The 18,711-nt window shown below is 44.5% G+C and overlaps 1 protein-coding gene across 2 annotated transcripts in view; it reads left to right on the top strand.

Moving 5' to 3' along the window:
- LOC129868669 (bifunctional heparan sulfate N-deacetylase/N-sulfotransferase 1-like) overlaps positions 1–18,711 on the top strand; it is a 105,632-nt gene that overhangs the window by 72,565 nt on the left and 14,356 nt on the right. For both annotated transcript variants that reach the window (XM_055942846.1, XM_055942847.1), the window contains 4 exons: positions 2,903–3,394; positions 16,568–16,655; positions 16,978–17,132; positions 17,355–17,540. In XM_055942846.1, the coding sequence (XP_055798821.1) occupies positions 2,903–3,394; positions 16,568–16,655; positions 16,978–17,132; positions 17,355–17,540 (921 nt within the window). The remainder of the gene's footprint in view (positions 1–2,902; positions 3,395–16,567; positions 16,656–16,977; positions 17,133–17,354; positions 17,541–18,711) is intronic.

Here is an 18,711-nt window from a genome sequence, read left to right as displayed (position 1 = left end):
TACCCAGAAAGACTCAGCTGTAATTGCTGCCAAAGGTGATTCTAACATGTATTGACTCACGGAGTTGAATACTTATGTAATCAAGATATGTTAGTATTTTATTTTTCATAAATGTTTTACAAATGTTCAAATTTTTCTTACACTTTGACATTACAGGTTATTTTGTGTAGATCGTTGACAACAAATTACCGTTTAAATAAATGTTAATCCCACTTTGTAACACAACAATGTGGAAAAAGTCAAAGGGTGTGAATACTTTCTGAAGGCACTATACTGCACGAAGAAACTGCTCTCTCTCTACCTCTCGATCACACGTTTTTCTGTGTCTTCCCTCAGCCTCAGACCGGACAAGTAGGCGTGGTCATTGTAGTTACTTACTATGTTTTCTGCACTGAACTATATAAAATATGGACTTTTTGGAAACTACAACTCCCAACTACATCACACAGTTCGGGCTTACTCTGATTTTATCTCTAGAGAAACTCACAGGAAAATGAATAAATAAATGGAATTCTATTAGTTGTTTTAAAATAACCAAAATGTTAATCGCTCAACACAATTAAAATATATGTTCTTTTGAAGTACTTTTTCTTATTTCTATAATGTTTCTTAAGTAAATTGTAATAGATTTTTTTGTGATGGATTTAACTCTTGAACTGCTGTGGTTTTAGTGTTTTTTGTTTTTACAGTAACATAAACTAATAAATGCTATTATGTTCTTTGAAATATTTTTTTCCCCCCTGATACCAAAGACCTTCATAAACACAACCAAATGAATATTTTTGCGATCGCATATATGAAGTCTATTTATTAGACTGCTAGAATGTTGACGTTCAAAAGAGGCGCCATTGGCCCGGAGGGGGGTCCAACGAGGCCAGGCTTTTCTAGTGTTTAAGGTTAGTACTGTGCGGACTACGGGGCGATCATAGGGTCATTTAAGGTGAGAGCCAGTCACTGACTGCAGCCTGCTAAGATAGGTGTACATTGCTTATCAATCTCAAGTATCTTTAATCAGCTGTATAAAGAAACTATACGTCCTAAGAAGCGCTATAGAAATTATACTGATTCGCCGGGTAGGTGCACTTGTGCTGATTGTGTCAGACCTTTTGTGTGTTCAATCTGATCCCTGGTTCATCGTGCTGAAAAAGTAATCATATTTATCATCATGCCTCCACTCAAAATCTCCTCACCCTGACTTTACTGCTTCAGGCTACAATCACCATATAGACTCGAAGAGGTCCTCCTAACCACTAAGCATCCTCTCATAGTCTGGGATAGGCAGGCATTGCTGGAGGTCAGGTCAGAGAAAGTGGACACCTAGACTGGTTTGTGTAAGTACATAGTCGGATGAGTAGAAAAGTGGACCGTGAGCTGCGAGACAGCAGAATTCTCCGGGTCCGCCCTGAAGCCGAGGGGGAATTCAGTGGTTTGCAATAAAAGTGTCTGAATGAAATGTGCGCTCGTTAATTTTAAATGACTCCCGACTGTGTAAAAGGCGGGCAGGTTCCGCCTTGAGGGTGTCGTCTAACCTGGAAGTCTACCTCTGTGTTCAGCGCGTACAGTATAATACAGTACAGGTCTATCAACAGAGTCTCTGCCTGTGGTTGGTTGCTACCCTGCCGTTCCTCTAGTGCAGTGGTCCTGTCATGGCTCATCGACCGTAGGCCCGTAGCTTAGCTGATAATGGCCCTGCTGGAAAATTCACCAGGGGTGGGAGTGGGACTCACTCAGCTGCTTGGCTGCTACAGTAAATTGGCCTGCCTAATTCCCCTTGGTCGGGTCTGAAGTAAACCCCGTCCTGTTAGTACCACAACACTGGGACTAAGTGGCCTCACCCAGCCTGGTCCCAGAGCTGACAGACAGGGTGAAGTCCAAGCACTAGAGCAGTGTTTTCACAACCTGAAATGCCAGCTCGGCCCATTTGCTAACCAGCACCCTCACTTTTAATTACACCCAGGCAGTGATAGAGGCTGCTTTAAGCCCCTCTCGTCCTCCCCATTAGTCCTTGAGCTTAATCCCATATCCATGTTGTTGCTGTGTAATTGGAATACATCCTCCCCTTCTAAACTAGCACTAGAGTCAGTCTCCTCATAATTCACCCAGGCTATATTAAGAACTGCCTCCTTTTCTTGCTGTGGGCGTTTGGCCAATCAACCCCGTAGTGTCCCTGGGCTAGTAGCCATGTTGCCATGACCAGTGGTGTAAAGTACTTAAGTAAAAAAAAAAAATACTTTGAAGTACTACTTAAGTCGTTTTTTGGGGTGTCTGTACTTTACTACTTTACTCAAGTTTGACAATTTGGGTACTTTTCCCACCACTGGCCATGACGCACTGAAAGCTAAGCCTAATAGGTGATAACCACCCAAGTCTCTGGATCTGACTGAGGGGCTCTTGTGTAAAGGGTGGCTACTAGCTAGAGGCATATATTGCATGATGTTGAATTCCTTAAGTCAATATCCAGCCAGATAGATGGATAGTAAATCATATTTTCCAAAGTCAGATATTGCCAGTGGCTCTGAGAATAGAGCACCATCTGCTAAGCCACTGAATGATGATTTGCTAGTCTGGATGTGAGTCTGGCAGACACGGACTGTCTATGGCTGTGATTGTGTCGAATTACCAAATGCTGTTTATCACCAATCGATACAAGCTTTATGGGGCTCCTGCTCAGAATGTAAATTAACAAATAAGGGGCAGAGGGTTCACCTACATTTTTCTTTCGCTCCTGCACAAATGCACACAGAGATTTGCGCAACCCACACATGGCCAGAGCCCGTAACTCTTTGGTAAATGTTTTCAGCATTGGAAGAGAATTGAGGCCACCGAGTTGCGGAGGAAATTAACTGTAAACTGAAATGCCTGCTGTGACCTGGCTCCATCTCTCCCCTCTCTTCTCTCCCAGGCCAATGAGAACAGCCTGCTCAGTGCCCAGTTGAAGGGCTTCCCTCTCTTCCTCCATTCAAACCTGGGCCTGAGGGACTGCAGCGTCAACCCCAAGTCCCCCCTGCTCCTCATCACTAAGGCCCGGGAGGTGGAGCGAGGCCCCCTACCCGGGGACGACTGGACCGTCTTCCAGTCCAACCACTCCACCTACGAGCCTGTTCTCCTAGCCAGGACCCGGGTGCCTGACCTGGGCCCATCCGGGGCGGGGGTGGGGGTGGGCGGCCCCCTCCATGCCTCTGTGGTCCAGGACCTGGGGCTCCACGACGGCATCCAGCGGGTGCTCTTCGGCAACAACCTCAACTTCTGGCTGCACAAGCTGGTGTTTGTGGACGCGGTGGCCTTCCTGACGGGCAAGAGGCTGTCTCTGGCTCTAGATCGCTACCTGCTGGTGGACATCGACGACATCTTCGTGGGCAAGGAGGGCACCCGCATGAAGGTCTCAGACGTCAAGGTAAGCGTCCGCGGTGTATTGGTCTTTGTAAAAGGGGGTTTTGTTTGTGAAGTGCGTTTACTCGTGTCAGTGTGTTTCTCTGTGCGTGATGTGACTATATATATTTACGTTTAGTTCAGTAAGTAGGCTAATCACCAGAGGTGTGACCAAGTCACTATTGTTCGAGTCGCAAGTCTCAAGTCACAAGGTCCGAGTCCCAAGTAGAACGGGTCGAGTCTCGTGTCAAGTCCAAGTCGTGCATTCTAAGAGCATGACGAGTCATAAGTCAAGTTAAAAATGAAAAAAGCTGTACAGGCAATGACAAATGTTTCTGTTTGAGGCTACCAGACGGCCCTTTTCATTATTTTGTCTGCAACACATTTTGATTATGTAATAACACATACAAATTCCAAATGCGAGCTTCATATGTAAATGATCGATTTCAAGCAATTTTGACATGCAAAGATTAGTAAATCTATGCTAGTAATTGTTGCTTGAAGCCCCATTGCTGGTAAGTAAATGGTTCATATTCTTGATCACCCCAAACGTTTTGGAACTGCATATTCTTTTATGGCAATCCTCTCGCCCTACAATTTGTATTTTGCGCTGCACCAGATCCTATACCTGTACAGCAAATCAGCAATTTCTTCGCTAGCTCAGTGGTTTTCAAACTTTTTGACCCTCGACCCCCAAAAAGGAGTGGTTCAAAGCTTGCGACCCATGCGCGTGCACATGCAATCAGGCACAGTGCGAACACGCGCGCACAATCGCTGCGCAATGTACAGTGCCTTCGGAAAGTATTCAGACCCCTTGATTTTGTCCACATTTTGTTACGTTACAGCCTTATTCTAAAATGATTTCAAAATAAATAAATCAGAAATACCTAATTTACACAAGTATTCAGACCCTTTGCTATGAGACTCGAAATTGAGCTCAGGTGCATCCTGTCTCCATTGATGATCCTTGAGGTGTTTCTACAACTTGATTGGAGTCCACCTGTGGTAAATTCAGTTGATTGGACATGATTTGGAAAGGCACACACCTGTCTATATAAGGTCCCACAGTTGACAGTGCACGTCAGAGAAAAAACCAAGCCATGAGGTCAAACGAATTGTCTGTAGAGCTCCGAGACAGGATTGTGTCGAGGCACAGAAATGGGGAAGGTCCCCAAGAACACTGTGGCCTCCATTATTGTGACCTCAGACTGGGGTGAAGGTTCAGCTTCCAACAGGACAACGACTCTAAGCGCACAGCCAAGACAACGCAGGAGTGGCTTCGGGACAAATCTCTGAATGTTCTTGAGTGGACCAGCCAGAGCCCGGTCTTGAACTCGATCTAACATCTCTGGAGAGACTTGAAAGTAGCTATGCAGCAACGCTACCCATCCAACCTGACAGAGCTTGAGAGGATCTGCAGAGAAGAATGGGGAGAAACTTCCCCAAAAACAGGTGTGCCAAGCTTTAAGCATCATACCCAAGAAGACTCGAGGCTGTAATCGCTGCTAAAGGTGCTTCAACAAAGTACTGAGTAAAGGGTCTGAATACTTATGTAAATGTGATATTTTTTTGTAATACATTTGTAAACATGTCAATCTGTTTTCACTTTGTCATTATGGGGTATAGTGTGTAGATTGATGAAAGAAAGATTTAATACATTTTGGAATAAGGCTGTAACATCAAGGGGTCTGAATACTTTCCAAATCCTCTGTAACCTGTCATTATAGCCATAAATGGTAATGCATTTTCAAAATGGAAGATACAGAAATAGATTGTTTTTACACCTGCATTTTTTTTGTTGAAAGTCCTTCTTGTTAGCAGTCAATATCAACTAGGGATATCATGTCACATTCTCACTTATCTGGAGTCCAGAGCAAGCAGGATCATACGGACCTGTATGCAGCTGAAGTTACAGGATCGGATGGAGAGCATGATCTGTCTGTAGACCTTTTCTTCTGTACAAATAGCATTATTAATTAGCCAGATTATGTTATCTAGGGCTGTGGGTGTCAGGAAATTGTAATCAACCGGTGATTGTCAAGCAAATAACTGCCGGTCTCACGGTAATTGACCGCTAATTAACATAAACAGCTTTAGCATCTCCTTTCTTCACACGCATAGCCTTCAAGCCACTGATGAAGACTTTTGGAACATCTACATTTGAAAACGTCTAGTAAATCCAATTTAATATAGCCTACGCCATCACAGTAAATCCGTTTATTTATTTTAGACAGGTCCAAAGAAACACGTTATGAAGAAAATGTAGTAATTTCAGAAGAACATAATACCTTACTATGAGTGTCCTTATGTTAGACCCTGATCTGGCTATGCCATATGGCTGTTGGCTACACTAGCTAATTTAGCAGACAATATTTGCTTAGAATTCCGTGGCATTGTTTTATATTGTTTTGTAATTTGAAGAATACAATTGAACATAGCGGAATAAAATGGAAAGGATATTTTCTCTGAACGATTTCTGAGGAAGTGTGCGTGCGCGCGGCTATTGTGTTCAGCGGTTAACGAAGAAACAGGTCCCCCTATATGTTTTTTATTTTGAGTTATTTATGCAACTTTAGTTGTGATACAAACGTTGGGCTATATGTTTCGATTTTTTTTATTCATTCTAAGGCTGCATGATGCGTCTACAATGATAATTAGAAAAGAGTTCCCTAAAAGGCATGCGCTCTGCTTTGTTTCTTGCACAGGCTGCACACACTTCATCAGTCTCTCGTTCACAATTTGACAAGCTCTTGATTATGCCTCGAATTTCCCGGTGGCCTCCCCCTTGTGTAGCCGTAATGCCACCTAAAAACATCCGTGCCTTTTGCGGCCGTTGTGCTCTTGGTCTGAATATAATAATTCAAATTCCATTCTCCCGGCCCCGAAAAACCTTTCACTCACATGGCTCTCTCAGATATCGCAATTATTATTAGCCAATGCACGTCACGTGATCGGGTCCTTCTCACAGGCATCTCAGCTCCGACGTAGGCTACAAGTGAAGACAGACGCATCGGGAACGCAACTGCGCTCGTCCTTATTGAATTCATTGAAGATGTTAGAACTGTCCACATTTACTTTTCGTCAGCCAATAAGATGAGTCGGCCTAACGAACAGCAAAAGCACTAGCCTATGTCAATCTACTATCCCCCATAGTACAAAGGTTGACCTATTCTATTGCGAGAAAGAAATATTCCAAAACTACTCTGGGACAGTTGTGGGATGCGATAGATCCCAAATAAATACAACCACTCACGTAACTTTTTTTTAAAGCAATGGGGCTGATGCAACAAATCAGAACATTAAGCTTAAAATGTTGATAAACTATTAAGCTATTTCTAGCAATGCGCACACGGCCGTAGGCTATAAGCGTGAATGTTCCAAAATGCATTCCAGTAGTGGGAAAACACCATTCTCAAAAGTGACCTCAAACGTGTCTTCAAACTTGAAACTCATGCGCCGCCTATGTATGCCAGTTAAGCTCGACATTGGTTGTAAAGTTTTTTATCCCCAATTACAATATTTTCAGACAAGATAGAACGGCCAAAGGGGGCGGTGTTGCAATCTACTGCAAAGACTGCCTGCAGAGTTCTGTTATACTATCCAGGTCTGTTCCCAAACAATTTGAACTTCTACTTTTAAAAATCCACCTCTCTAAAAACAAGTCTCTCACCGTTGCCGCCTGCTATAGACCACCCTCTGCCCCCAGCTGTGCTCTGGACACTATATGTGAACTGATTGCCCCCCATCTATCTTCAGAGCTCGTGCTGCTAGGCGACCTAAATTTGAACATGCTCAACACCCCAGCCACCCTACAATCTAAGCTTGATGCCCTCAATCTCACACAAATTATCAATGAACCTACCAGGTACCACCCCAATTCCGTAAACACGGGTACCCTCATAGATATCATCCTAACAAACTTGCCCTCCAAATACACCTCTGCTGTTTTCAACCAAGATCTCAGCGATCACTGCCTCATTGCCTGCATCCGTAATGGGTCAGCGGTCAAACGACCTCCACTCATCACTGTCAAACGCTCCCTGAAACACTTCAGCGAGCAGGCCTTCCTAATCGACCTGGCCGGGATATCCTGGAAGGATATTGATCTCATCCCGTCAGTAGAGGATGCCTGGTCATTTTTTTAAAATGCCTTCCTCACCATCTTGAATAAGCATGCCCCATTCAAGAAATTTAGAACCAGGAACAGATATAGCCCTTGGTTCTCTCCTGGCCTGACTGCCCTTAACCATCAGAAAAACATCCTATGGCGTTCTGCATTAGCATCGAACAGCCCCCGTGATATGCAACTTTTCAGGGAAGCCAGAAACCAATATACACAGGCAGTTAGAACAGCCAAGGCTAGCTTTTTCAAGCAGAAATTTGCTTCCTGCTACACAAATTCAAAAAAGTTCTGGGACACCGTAAAGTCCATGGAGAATAAGAACACCTCCTCCCAGCTTCCAACCGCTCTGAAGATAGGAAACACTGTCACCACCGACAAATCCACTATAATTGAGAATTTCAATAAGCATTTTTCTACGGCTGGCCATGCTTTCCACCTGGCTACCCCTACCCCGGACAACAGCACTGCCCTCCCCTCTGCTACTCGCCCAAGCCTTCCCCATTTCTCTTTCTCCCAAATACAGTCAGCTGATGTTCTTAATGAGCTGCAAAATCTGGACCCTTACAAATCAGCCGGGCTAGATAATCTGGACCCTTTCTTTCTAAAACTATCTGCTGAAATTGTTGCCACCCCTATTACTAGCCTCTTCAACCTCTCTTTCGTGTCGTCTGAGATCCCCAAAGATTGGAAAGCAGCTGCGGTTATCCCCCTCTTCAAAGGGGGGGACACCCTTGACCCTAACTGCTACAGACCTATATCTATCCTACCCTGCCTTTCTAAGGTCTTCGAAAGCCAAGTCAACAAACAGATTACCGACCATTTCGAATCACACCACACCTTCTCCGCTATGCAATCTGGTTTCAGAGCTGGTCATGGGTGCACCTCAGCCACGCTCAAGGTCATAAACGATATCGTAACCGCCATCGATAGGAAACAATACTGTGCAGCCGTATTCATTGACCTGGCCAAGGCTTTTGACTCTGTCAATCACCACATCCTCATTGGCAGACTCGACAGCCTTGGTTTCTCTAATGATTGCCTCGCCTGGTTCACCAACTACTTCTCTGATAGAGTTCAGTGTGTCAAATCGGAGGGTCTGTTGTCCGGGCCTCTGGCAGTCTCTATGGGGGTGCCACAGGGTTCAATTCTTGGACCGACCCTCTTCTCTGTTTACATCAATGATGTCGCTCTTGCTGCTGGTGATTCTCTGATCCACCTCTACGCAGACGACACTATTCTGTATACTTCTGGCCCTTCTTTTGACACTGTGTTAACAACCCTCCAGGCGAGCTTCAATGCCATACAACTCTCCTTCCGTGGCCTCCAACTGCTCTTAAATACAAGTAAAACCAAATGCATGCTCTTCAACCGATCGCTGCCTGCTCCTGCCCGCCTGTCCAACATCACTACTTTGGACGGCTCTGACTTAGAATATGTGGACAACTACAAATACCTAGGTGTCTGGTTAGACTGGAAACTCTCCTTCCAGACCCACATCAAACATCTCCAAACCAAAGTCAAATCTAGAATTGGCTTCCTATTCCGCAACAAAGCATCCTTTACTCATGCTGCCAAACATACCCTTGTAAAACTGACCATCCTACCAATCCTCGACTTCGGTGATGTCATTTACAAAATAGCCTCCAAAACCCTACTCAATAAATTGGATGCAGTCTATCACAGTGCCATCCGTTTTGTCACCAAAGCCCCATATACTACCCACCACTGCGACCTGTACACTCTCGTTGGCTGGCCCTCGCTTCATACTCGTCGCCAAACCCACTGGTTCCAGGTCATCTACAAGACCCTGCTAGGTAAAGTCCCCCCTTATCTCAGCTCGCTGGTCACCATAGCAGCACCTACCTGTAGCACGCGCTCCAGCAGGTATATCTCTCTAGTCACCCCCAAAACCAATTCTTCCTTTGGACGCCTCTCCTTCCAGTTCTCTGCTGCCAATGACTGGAACGAACTACAAAAATCTCTGAAACTGGAAACACCTATCTCCCTCACTAGCTTTAAGCACCAGCTGTCAGAGCAGCTCATAGATTACTGCACCTGTACATAACCCATCTACAATTTAGTCCAAACAACTACCTCTTTACCTACTGTATTTATTAATTAATTTATTTTGCTCCTTTGCACCCCATTATTTCTGTCTCTACTTTGCACTTTCTTCCAATGCAAACCAACCATTCCAGTGTTTTTTAGTTTTTATTTTACTTGCTGTGTTGTACTCACTTCGCCTCCATGGCCTTTTTATATTTTATTTATTTATACATATATCTGTTTGCCTTCACCTCCCTTATCTCACCTCACTTGCTCACATTGTATATAGACTTATTTTTTTTCACTGTATTATTGACTATATGTTTGTTTTTACTCCATGTGTAACTATGTGTTGTTGTATGTGTCGAACTGCTTTGCTTTATCTTGGCCAGGTCGCAATTGTAAATGAGAACGTGTTCTCAATTTGCCTACCTGGTTAAATAAAGGTTAAATAAATAAATAAATAAAAAAAGTGGATTAATGTGCTTAACTTCTTAAAATTATTTGGCCACTTTAGTTGTGATACAAACCTTATCAAAACATATAGGCCTATGGGCTCGGCTACATGAGGTGTGTGACTGTAATTTGAAAAAGTCGCAAAAGGCCTGCACTGTTTCTTGCCTTACTGCACAAGCTGGACATCATTCACTAGTTAAAGGCTAATATTGTCACCCATCAGACTATTCTTAATGTAGTCTTGTCTTTACATATACTACATAATATATTTTAGAAATGAGTTTTGATTTAAAATGGACCAGTATCATGCACCTGTCTCGGAACATGGGCAGGGGAAAAATACATGTCATCTATGCACTTAAATAGCGAATGGAGGACGCTTTTCTCATGGTTCATTTTCATGCCATCCAGGTAGGCTATACTCCTGTTGTAAAGATCAGCAGTGTGCTTAATATTAGGAAAGTTGAGAAATATAGACCGTCAGCGGGATGTTGACCATCAGCAGCATCAGAGGTTGGAGAAGCCAAGTTACCGTGACTAAACGGTCACGTGGAATTGAACTGCGGTCATGACTAGTGACTGACAGTGTGACGGTAATACGGTCACCGTAACAGCCCTAGTTACGTCTTCATCCCATCAGTATTGAAGGTAGTGCGATGTTACAGCCATCTTTAGACAAATAGCCAGTACCACCACTGAGGTATAGAGTTATAACCCAACCAAACTAGACCGATCTGAAATATGAAAATGATCAATGAAATCACCTGGTTGCCTATTGTTGTGGCAAAGATGCGTCCGTAGCAGATTGCTAAATGGTACTTTATATAGATAATATTAATGTAGGAAGGCATAGGCTACTCTGTTTTTGCCAGGAAAAAAATGAGAAAATTAAACAAGCGCTTTCTGGTCACTAACGTGTGCCCGCCTTTGCATGCTAATGACTGGTCATTGGTCAACATTCAAGACGCAGTTACCCCGGTACTTGGGGAAAATGCCCATTTTCTAAAAACATTTTAATGAAATAAGTGTGAACTGTAGCCACTTATTTCCCTTCATAGTTTGTTGGCCTAAGCCTGACCATCATCCACATACCAAACTGTGCCAGCAATTGGACATTGTTCTCAGGTGGGGGGAGCTTGTTACCCCACATTACCCTAATCCACGTAGACTCTGTGCCACAAAATGAGTTACAAAACGTTTATTAAACCTGGTCAGATTAAAGTTTTCTTTCTTTTTTCTATCAACTCGAGTTTCAAGTAATGAAATGTGTGTCTCGAGTCAGACTCCAGTCTAAGTCATGTGACTCGAGTCCACACCTCTGCTAGTCACTAATCTGTTGCATATCAATCTGCCCTATTCTATTGCTGGCATACATATTCCCAGAGAGCTTTACTGTGTGATAGTGCCAAGGTTATTATAGTAAACTAAGACAACAACTAGTCATAAAAAAGTGATTTAGTAAACTGAAATAAAAGAATTAACAAACTAAAAACTAACTATACTGAAACTATCTTTGACTCCAAAACAAACTAAAATAAAAACCATCATGAATCATGTCAGTTTTTAGTTAATTTTTTTCCTAAACTGTGTGCCAAACATTCATGGGGTTTTCATGCTTTTGGAGGGGATTCAAGCCACTGAATCTGGCTGGTAAATGCTGCCAGGAAATGGTGAGGTTTGAAATGGACCTTGCTTGTGCATCACAAGCTAGCTAAAAGGGAAGAAATCCGGTAGGTAGATGACCTAGCCAAAGGGTGAGCGCAGTGTTTAAGCAATAGCAAACCGTGAACCTCCAGTGGTCGGTCGATAACAGCAAAGCCCCGTAGAGGATTACTTTGAGAACTTTTGTCAGATAAAGGTCACAGTTATTGATTCTTCTGACATGTACTACTAAAGTTAAAGCATTGGATTGGTGTGAACATAGGCATGAGTTTCAGTCTACCACATCCCTTGCACCAGTCTAGGCGCTATTCCTTTTCAATTCAAGTCACGTTGATATTGACTTTATCATTTAAACCTATTACCTGACCCATCACCTTATGTATTACCGCCCCATAGTGGCAAGACGTGACATCCCAAAAAACACAAACTATACAAACCAACTATACAAACTCCCACGCGTCCTTTCAGTCCCGAACCCTGAAACTAAAACTGAAACTAAATAATATAAAAACAGAAATGTTTTTTTAGAAAACTAAAACTAAATGAAAACGAGCAAATCGGGTCTGAAAACCAACTGAAGCTAAACTGAATTTTGAATAAAAATAAATGTATAAAAAACACTTAACTATAATTAGCAGTGAGTCATTCAGGTGTCGACGCCAGAGGCAGAGCTGACCTTGGAGGGACACAGACAGTGAGACAGCCAGGTGACTTTACCATGTGTGAGTGAGCCCATGCCAGAGTTGTGCAGATGTGGCAGTGACCGAGGGGCACAGGGGCAGCCACCAACATGTCTGTCCCCGGGGGGGGGGGGGGGGCGGAGCATCTTGAGGACACAGGACAGGGGGCCACAGCTGGCCTGACTGCCATGGTTGTCTCTCCCTCACGCTGTCACTGTATATCCCCTTCACAGCCAGAGAAGGATCAGAATGCAACTGAGTGGAACAGAATATATTTTATTGTATTGCCATCCAATGTCTCTTTTGAAAGTAGAATAAGACTCCGTGAGACTGGAATCCCATACAGCCTCCTCCTCAGTCAAACACTTATTTCAAACTAAAGGTCACGAACCGCCCTCCAGTGTTTGTCTACATCTTTTTCTCTCTCCCTCCAACCCCGAGGACATCCTTTGTCCGTCCAGTCTTTCTAGCCGTCCAGACCTTTTAACACCCCCTCCCTGCCGCAGCAGCAGCAGCAGGGTGTGAAGCTCAACCACTATCCTCGGCTTTGCTTCGTGATGAGTCACTGTTCAAGGGGCGTCCGCAGACCGGGCCCTACAGCATGAATATTTGATACAGACGCAGCTTTGCATCGTTTGTGTTGTTAATCTCTCCTCTCGTATTCTTCTTCTGAGAGGCCCATTCCGGTGCAATGGACTGTTCTTCCGTGAAGGGGGGGAATGAAACACAAACACAATCAAAGCAGTGTCGTCTTGTCTGCCACCACAGTGTTAAATATGAATCAGGCTTTGATTGAGCTGTGGCAGGGAGGGGCTAAACCTCAACAAAAAAAACAAAAAAAATGGACCCAGATGCAAAGTGAATGTGGACGGGGTAATGAAGTATAGAGGGATGATGAGAGAGACGCTAAGTTGCTGGAGGCACAATAAACAACTGACATCGGTGTGTGTTTGTCAGAGAGGGAGGGAGAGTGCATTTGTCTGTCTGTGCCGGGGGGGAAATGTGTGGACTGAAACACTGCCGCTAACTACAGTGCGTCTTGGAGTAACGGATAAAGAATGCGTATGTGGTGGCGTAGTGATCTAAGTCACATGGAAGATGTAGCGCAAAGGCTCTTTCAGATCTCTCTCCTACCTTTCACCCCCCCCCCCCTCTCTCTCTGTCCAGTAAACGTCGAAAATAGTTCACGTACAGTGCATTCGGGAAGTATTTATTATTATTTTTTACGTTACGGGCTTATTCTAAAATGGATTAAATTGTCTTTTCCCTCATCGATCTACCCACAATACCCCATAATGACAAAGCAAAATCTGAAATGACACATTTACATAAGTGTTCAGACCCTTTACTCAGTACTTTGTTGAAACACCTTTGGCAGCAATTATGGCCTCGTCTTCTTAGGTACCGTATGACGCTACTTGGCACACCTGTATTTGGGGAGTTTCTCCCATTCTTCTCTGCAGATCCTCTCAAGCTCTGTCAGGTTGGATGGGGAGCGTCGCTGCACAGCTACTTTCAGGTCTCTCCAGAGATGTTCAAGTCCGGGCTCTGGCTGGTCCACTCAAAAACATCCAGAGACTTGTCCCGAAGCCAATCCTGCGTTGTCTTGGCTGTGTGCTTAGGATCGTTGTCCTGTTGGAAGGTGAACCTTCACCCCAGTCTGAGATCCTGAGTGCTCTGAAGCAGGTTTTCATCAAGGATCTCTCTGTACTTTGATCCGCTCATATTTCCCTCGATCCTGACTAGTCTCCCTGCTGCTGAAAAACATCCCCACAGCATGATGCTGCCACAGCCAGCCTTCACTGTAGGGATGGTGCCATGTTTCCTCCAGATGTGACGCTTGGCATTCAGGCTAAAGAGTTCAATCTTGGTTTCATGACACCAGAGAATATTGTTTCTCATGGTCTGAGTCCTTTAGGTGCCATTTGGCAAACTCCAAGTGGGCTGTCATGTGCTTTTTACTGAGGAGTGGCTTCCGTCTATCCACTCTACCATAAAGACCTGATTGGTGGAGTGCTGCAGAGATGGTTGTCCTTCTGGAATGTTCTCCCATCTCCACAGAGGAACTCTGGAGCTCTGTCAGTGACCATTGGGTTCTTGGTCACCTCCCTGCAAAAATGTCAAAAACTGTTTTTGTCATGATGGGGTATTGTGTGTAGATTGATGAGGAAAAAACATATTTAAACCATTTTGGAATAAGGCTGTAACGTAACAAAATGTGGATAAAGTCAAGGGGTCTGAATACTTTGATTTTGTGTGTGTAAGTAAACTCAGCAAAAAAAAGAAACGTCCTCTCACTGTCAACTGCGTTTATTTCAGCAAACTTAACAAGTGTAAATATTTGTATGAACATAAGATTAAACAACTGAGACAAACTGAACAAGTTCCACAGACATGTGACTAACAGAAATGGAATAATGTGTCCCTGAACAAAGGGGGGGGTCAAAATCAAAAGTAAGTCAGTATTTGGTGTGGTCACCAGCTGCATTAAGTGCTGCAGTGCATCTCCTCCTTGTGGACTGCACCAGATTTGCCAGTTCTTGCTGTGAGATGTTACCCCACTCTTGCACCAAGGCACCTGCAAGTTCTCGGACATTTCTGGGGAGAATGGCCCTAGCCCTCACCCTCCGATCCAACAGGTCCCAGACGTGCTCAATGAGATTGAGATCTGGGCTCTTCGCTGGCCATGGCAGAACACTGACATTCCTGTCTTGCAGGAAATCACGCACAGAATGAGCAGTATTGCTGGTGGCATTGTCATGCTGGAGGGTCATGTCAGGAAGAGCCTGCAGGAAGGGTACCACATGAGGGAGGAGGATGTCTTCCCTGTATCGCACAGCGTTGAGATTGCCACCAATGACAACAAGCTCAGTCCGATGATGCTATGGCACACCGCCCCAGACCATGACGGACCCTACACCTCCAAATTGATCCCGCTCCAGAGTACAGGCCTCAGGGTAACGCTGATTCCTTCGACGATAAATGCAAAGCCGACCTTCACTCCTGGTGAGACAAAACCGCGACTCGTCAGTGAAGAGCACTTTTTGCAAGTCCTGTCTGGTCCAACGACGGTGGGTTTGTGCCCATAGGCGACGTTGTTGCCGGTGATGTCTGGTGAGGACCTGCCTTACAACAGGCCTACAAGCCCTCAGTCCAGCCTCTCGCAGCCTATTGCGGACAGTCTGAGCACTGATGGAGGGATTGTGCGTTCCTGGTGTAACTCGGGCAGTTGTTGTTGCCATCCTGTACCTGTCCCGCAGGTGTGATCCTGTGCAGGTGTTGTTACACGTGGTCTGCCACTGCGAGGACGATCAGCTGTCTGTCCTGTCTCCCTGTAGCGCTGTCTTAGGCGTCTCACAGTACGAACATTGCAATTTATTTCCCTGGCCACATCTGCAGTCCTCATGCATACTTGCAGCATGCCTAAGGCACGTTCACGCAGGGACCCTGGGCATCATTATTTTGGTGTTTTTCAGAGTCCGTAGAAAGGCCTCTTTAGTGTCCTAAGTTTTCATTACTGACCTTAATTGCCTACCATCTGTAAGCTGTTAGTGTCTTAACAACCGTTCCACAGGTGCATGTTCATTAATTGTTTATGGTTCATTGAACAAGCATGGGAAACAGTGTTTAAAACCTTTATAATGAAGATCAACGAGATCTTCAGTTTCTTGGCAATTTCTCGCAAGGAATAGCCTTCATTTCTCAGAACAAGAATAGACTGACGAGTTTCAGAAGGAAGTACTTTGTTTCTGGCCGTTTTGAGCCTGTAATCGAACCCACAAATGCTGATGCTCCAGATACTCAACTAGTCTAAAGAAGGCTAGTTTTATGGCTTCTTTAATCAGCACAGCAGTTGTCAGCTGTTCTAACATAATTGCTAAAAGGTTTTCTAATGATCAATTAGCCTTTTAAAATGATAAACTTGGATTAGCTAACACAACATGCCATTGGAACACAGGAGTGATGGTTGCTGATAATGGGCCTCTGTACGCCTATGTAGATATTCCATAAAGAATCAGCCTTTTCGAGCTACAATAGTAATTTACAACATTAACAATATCTACACTGTATTTCTGATCAATTTGATGTTATTTTAATGGACAAAATATGTGCTTTTCTTTCAAAAGCAAGGACATTTCTAATTGACCCCAAACGTTTGAACGGTAGTGTATTAAATTTATGTAATGCATGTGAATGACTCCTAACAGTTATCCATGTCCCCTCTGTCCAGGCCCTACTGGAGACCCAGAATGACCTCCGAACCTTCGTCCCCAACTTCACCTTCAACCTGGGCTTCTCTGGGAAGTTCTTCCATACTGGTGAGTGGACAGGCAGTTGGTTACCCACTGTATGACTGTATAGGCGAACCCAGGGCAGAGCTTATAATAGAATGTCTCATGACAGACAATCCAAGTCTTGCATGTTCCAGAGAATACCATTGATCGTGAGGTACATCACCATGAAAATGCACAGATCAAATATCAACAACAACAAAAATACACACATTTTTATGCTTATTAATGAATGAACTTCAGATTTTCACAGCGCTAATAGCTAGGTTTTCAACACCGTCACACACCTATGTCTGCGTATGTGTAGACTAGACTAAACCCCCAGTCTCCCTCTGTCTCTATGCTCCAGGTACGGACGAGGAGGACCTGGGGGATGACCTGCTCCTCTCCTATGGGAAAGAGTTCTGGTGGTTCCCCCACATGTGGAGCCACATGCAGCCCCACCTTTTCCACAACCAATCCGTGCTGGCCGAACAGATGCTGCTCAACAGGAGGTTTGCGCAGGTAGATTGGGGTGGCCTCTGCGGTCTTTACACACACTCTACATATTCTACACACTGAGGGTTTTGTTATATTGATACTAGGAGACGTCATACTAGGTGGTGTGTTAAAAAAAAAATGCTTTTCTGTTTGAATGTTAGCATTACGGTTGATTTTTAAAAAAGGTAGATAAATAGCACGGTGATACATCATAACGTGTTGAATCAACCGGTTGTCTCTTCCCAGGAGCATGGCATCCCCACCAACATGGGCTACGCGGTGGCTCCCCACCACTCTGGGGTGTACCCCGTCCACGTCCAGCTGTACGACGCTTGGAAGAAGGTGTGGGGCATCAAGGTGACCAGCACGGAGGAGTACCCCCACCTCAAACCTGCCCGCTTCAGGCGAGGCTTCTACCACAGTGGCATCAGTGTAAGGACTCGGCCCAATCACCCCCTATCGTCCTGCTCTCTCTCTCTCACACACACACTAGGTTCTATGTATAAACTAGCTGTTCTTGAAATGATCTGCTATGATTGCTATGTTAAGCTCGCTCAACATGACAATCTCACCGTCGATGACAGCCCTGCCAGAATCAACAAAGACCAACTGCTTGGCTTGTGATGTGACGAGAACATTGTCATTTTCAGACGAATGTAATATCGCTGTCAATGCCAATTTATTTACAGTATCTCTACGAAGTGTAATTTTATGTCCATATGCTTGGCATGGGCATAAACAACAGCTTGCCTGGGTAAGATATTTACGCTCAGATGTCTCATACATTTTAAAGCTGAAAGACATTTGTATTTTCTTTATACACAATGTGTTTAGGATTTATTTGTATTTTTTTTATCTCTGTCAGAAGGCCCCTTTTTCTAGCTCCAGCAGTTTTCAGTTATTTATTTCTTGTCGGTTGGAGGAGGGCGACGATGTCGCGGAGATGTTAATTCCGACCTCAACACGTCCCTGTGAAATATTCACTGGGTAGTTGGCGGAGACCCTCTGAGGAGTAAACCTAGATTTTTTTTTTCTCTCTCTCTCTCTCTCTCTCTCTCTCTCTTCTTTCTTCCACTCCCTCTTTACCCCTTCATCAGCAGTCTGTGACTCCTGTTAGCGTGGGACCGTTAGCCACTCTTGTGTTTTCAAAAATCAGAGAGAGCGAGAAAAGCCTGGGAGCTTCAGTCTGCACATCCAGCCTTCCCGTCCTTTCCCTCCCTAAGCATTTCACTGCTGCTTTCGCTGCTATTTTTACCCACAGCCCCAGCTAGCTATTATGACAGGGCCCGATTTGATACACCGTGCACCTCGGCTGAGCAGACAGCGCGATGCTTTTTCAGGTCGTTCTGCTCCTGCGATTGTGTGCTCAGATGCCAACCGATTGTGGGCTGTTGTGTTTTAACTATGTTAGGACAGAGGCTTTGCGTTCGGATCGAGAACTGGGTTCGCTGACAGACTAAATTGAGCTACGTCAAATTTCATTCTCCACAATGACAGTGTGACCACTCTAGTTTATTGGGATAATGATATTGAACCACCTGAGCTGGAAGAGTGGAATCAAGCATTTCTGACCGAGTGGCCATGTTTGGACTTTTGTGTATTT

Source organism: Salvelinus fontinalis, chromosome 13 (genome assembly GCF_029448725.1).
Source record: "Salvelinus fontinalis isolate EN_2023a chromosome 13, ASM2944872v1, whole genome shotgun sequence".
NCBI classification, from domain to species: Eukaryota; Metazoa; Chordata; class Actinopteri; order Salmoniformes; family Salmonidae; genus Salvelinus; species Salvelinus fontinalis.
This window is presented reverse-complemented; position numbering and strand designations above follow the sequence as displayed.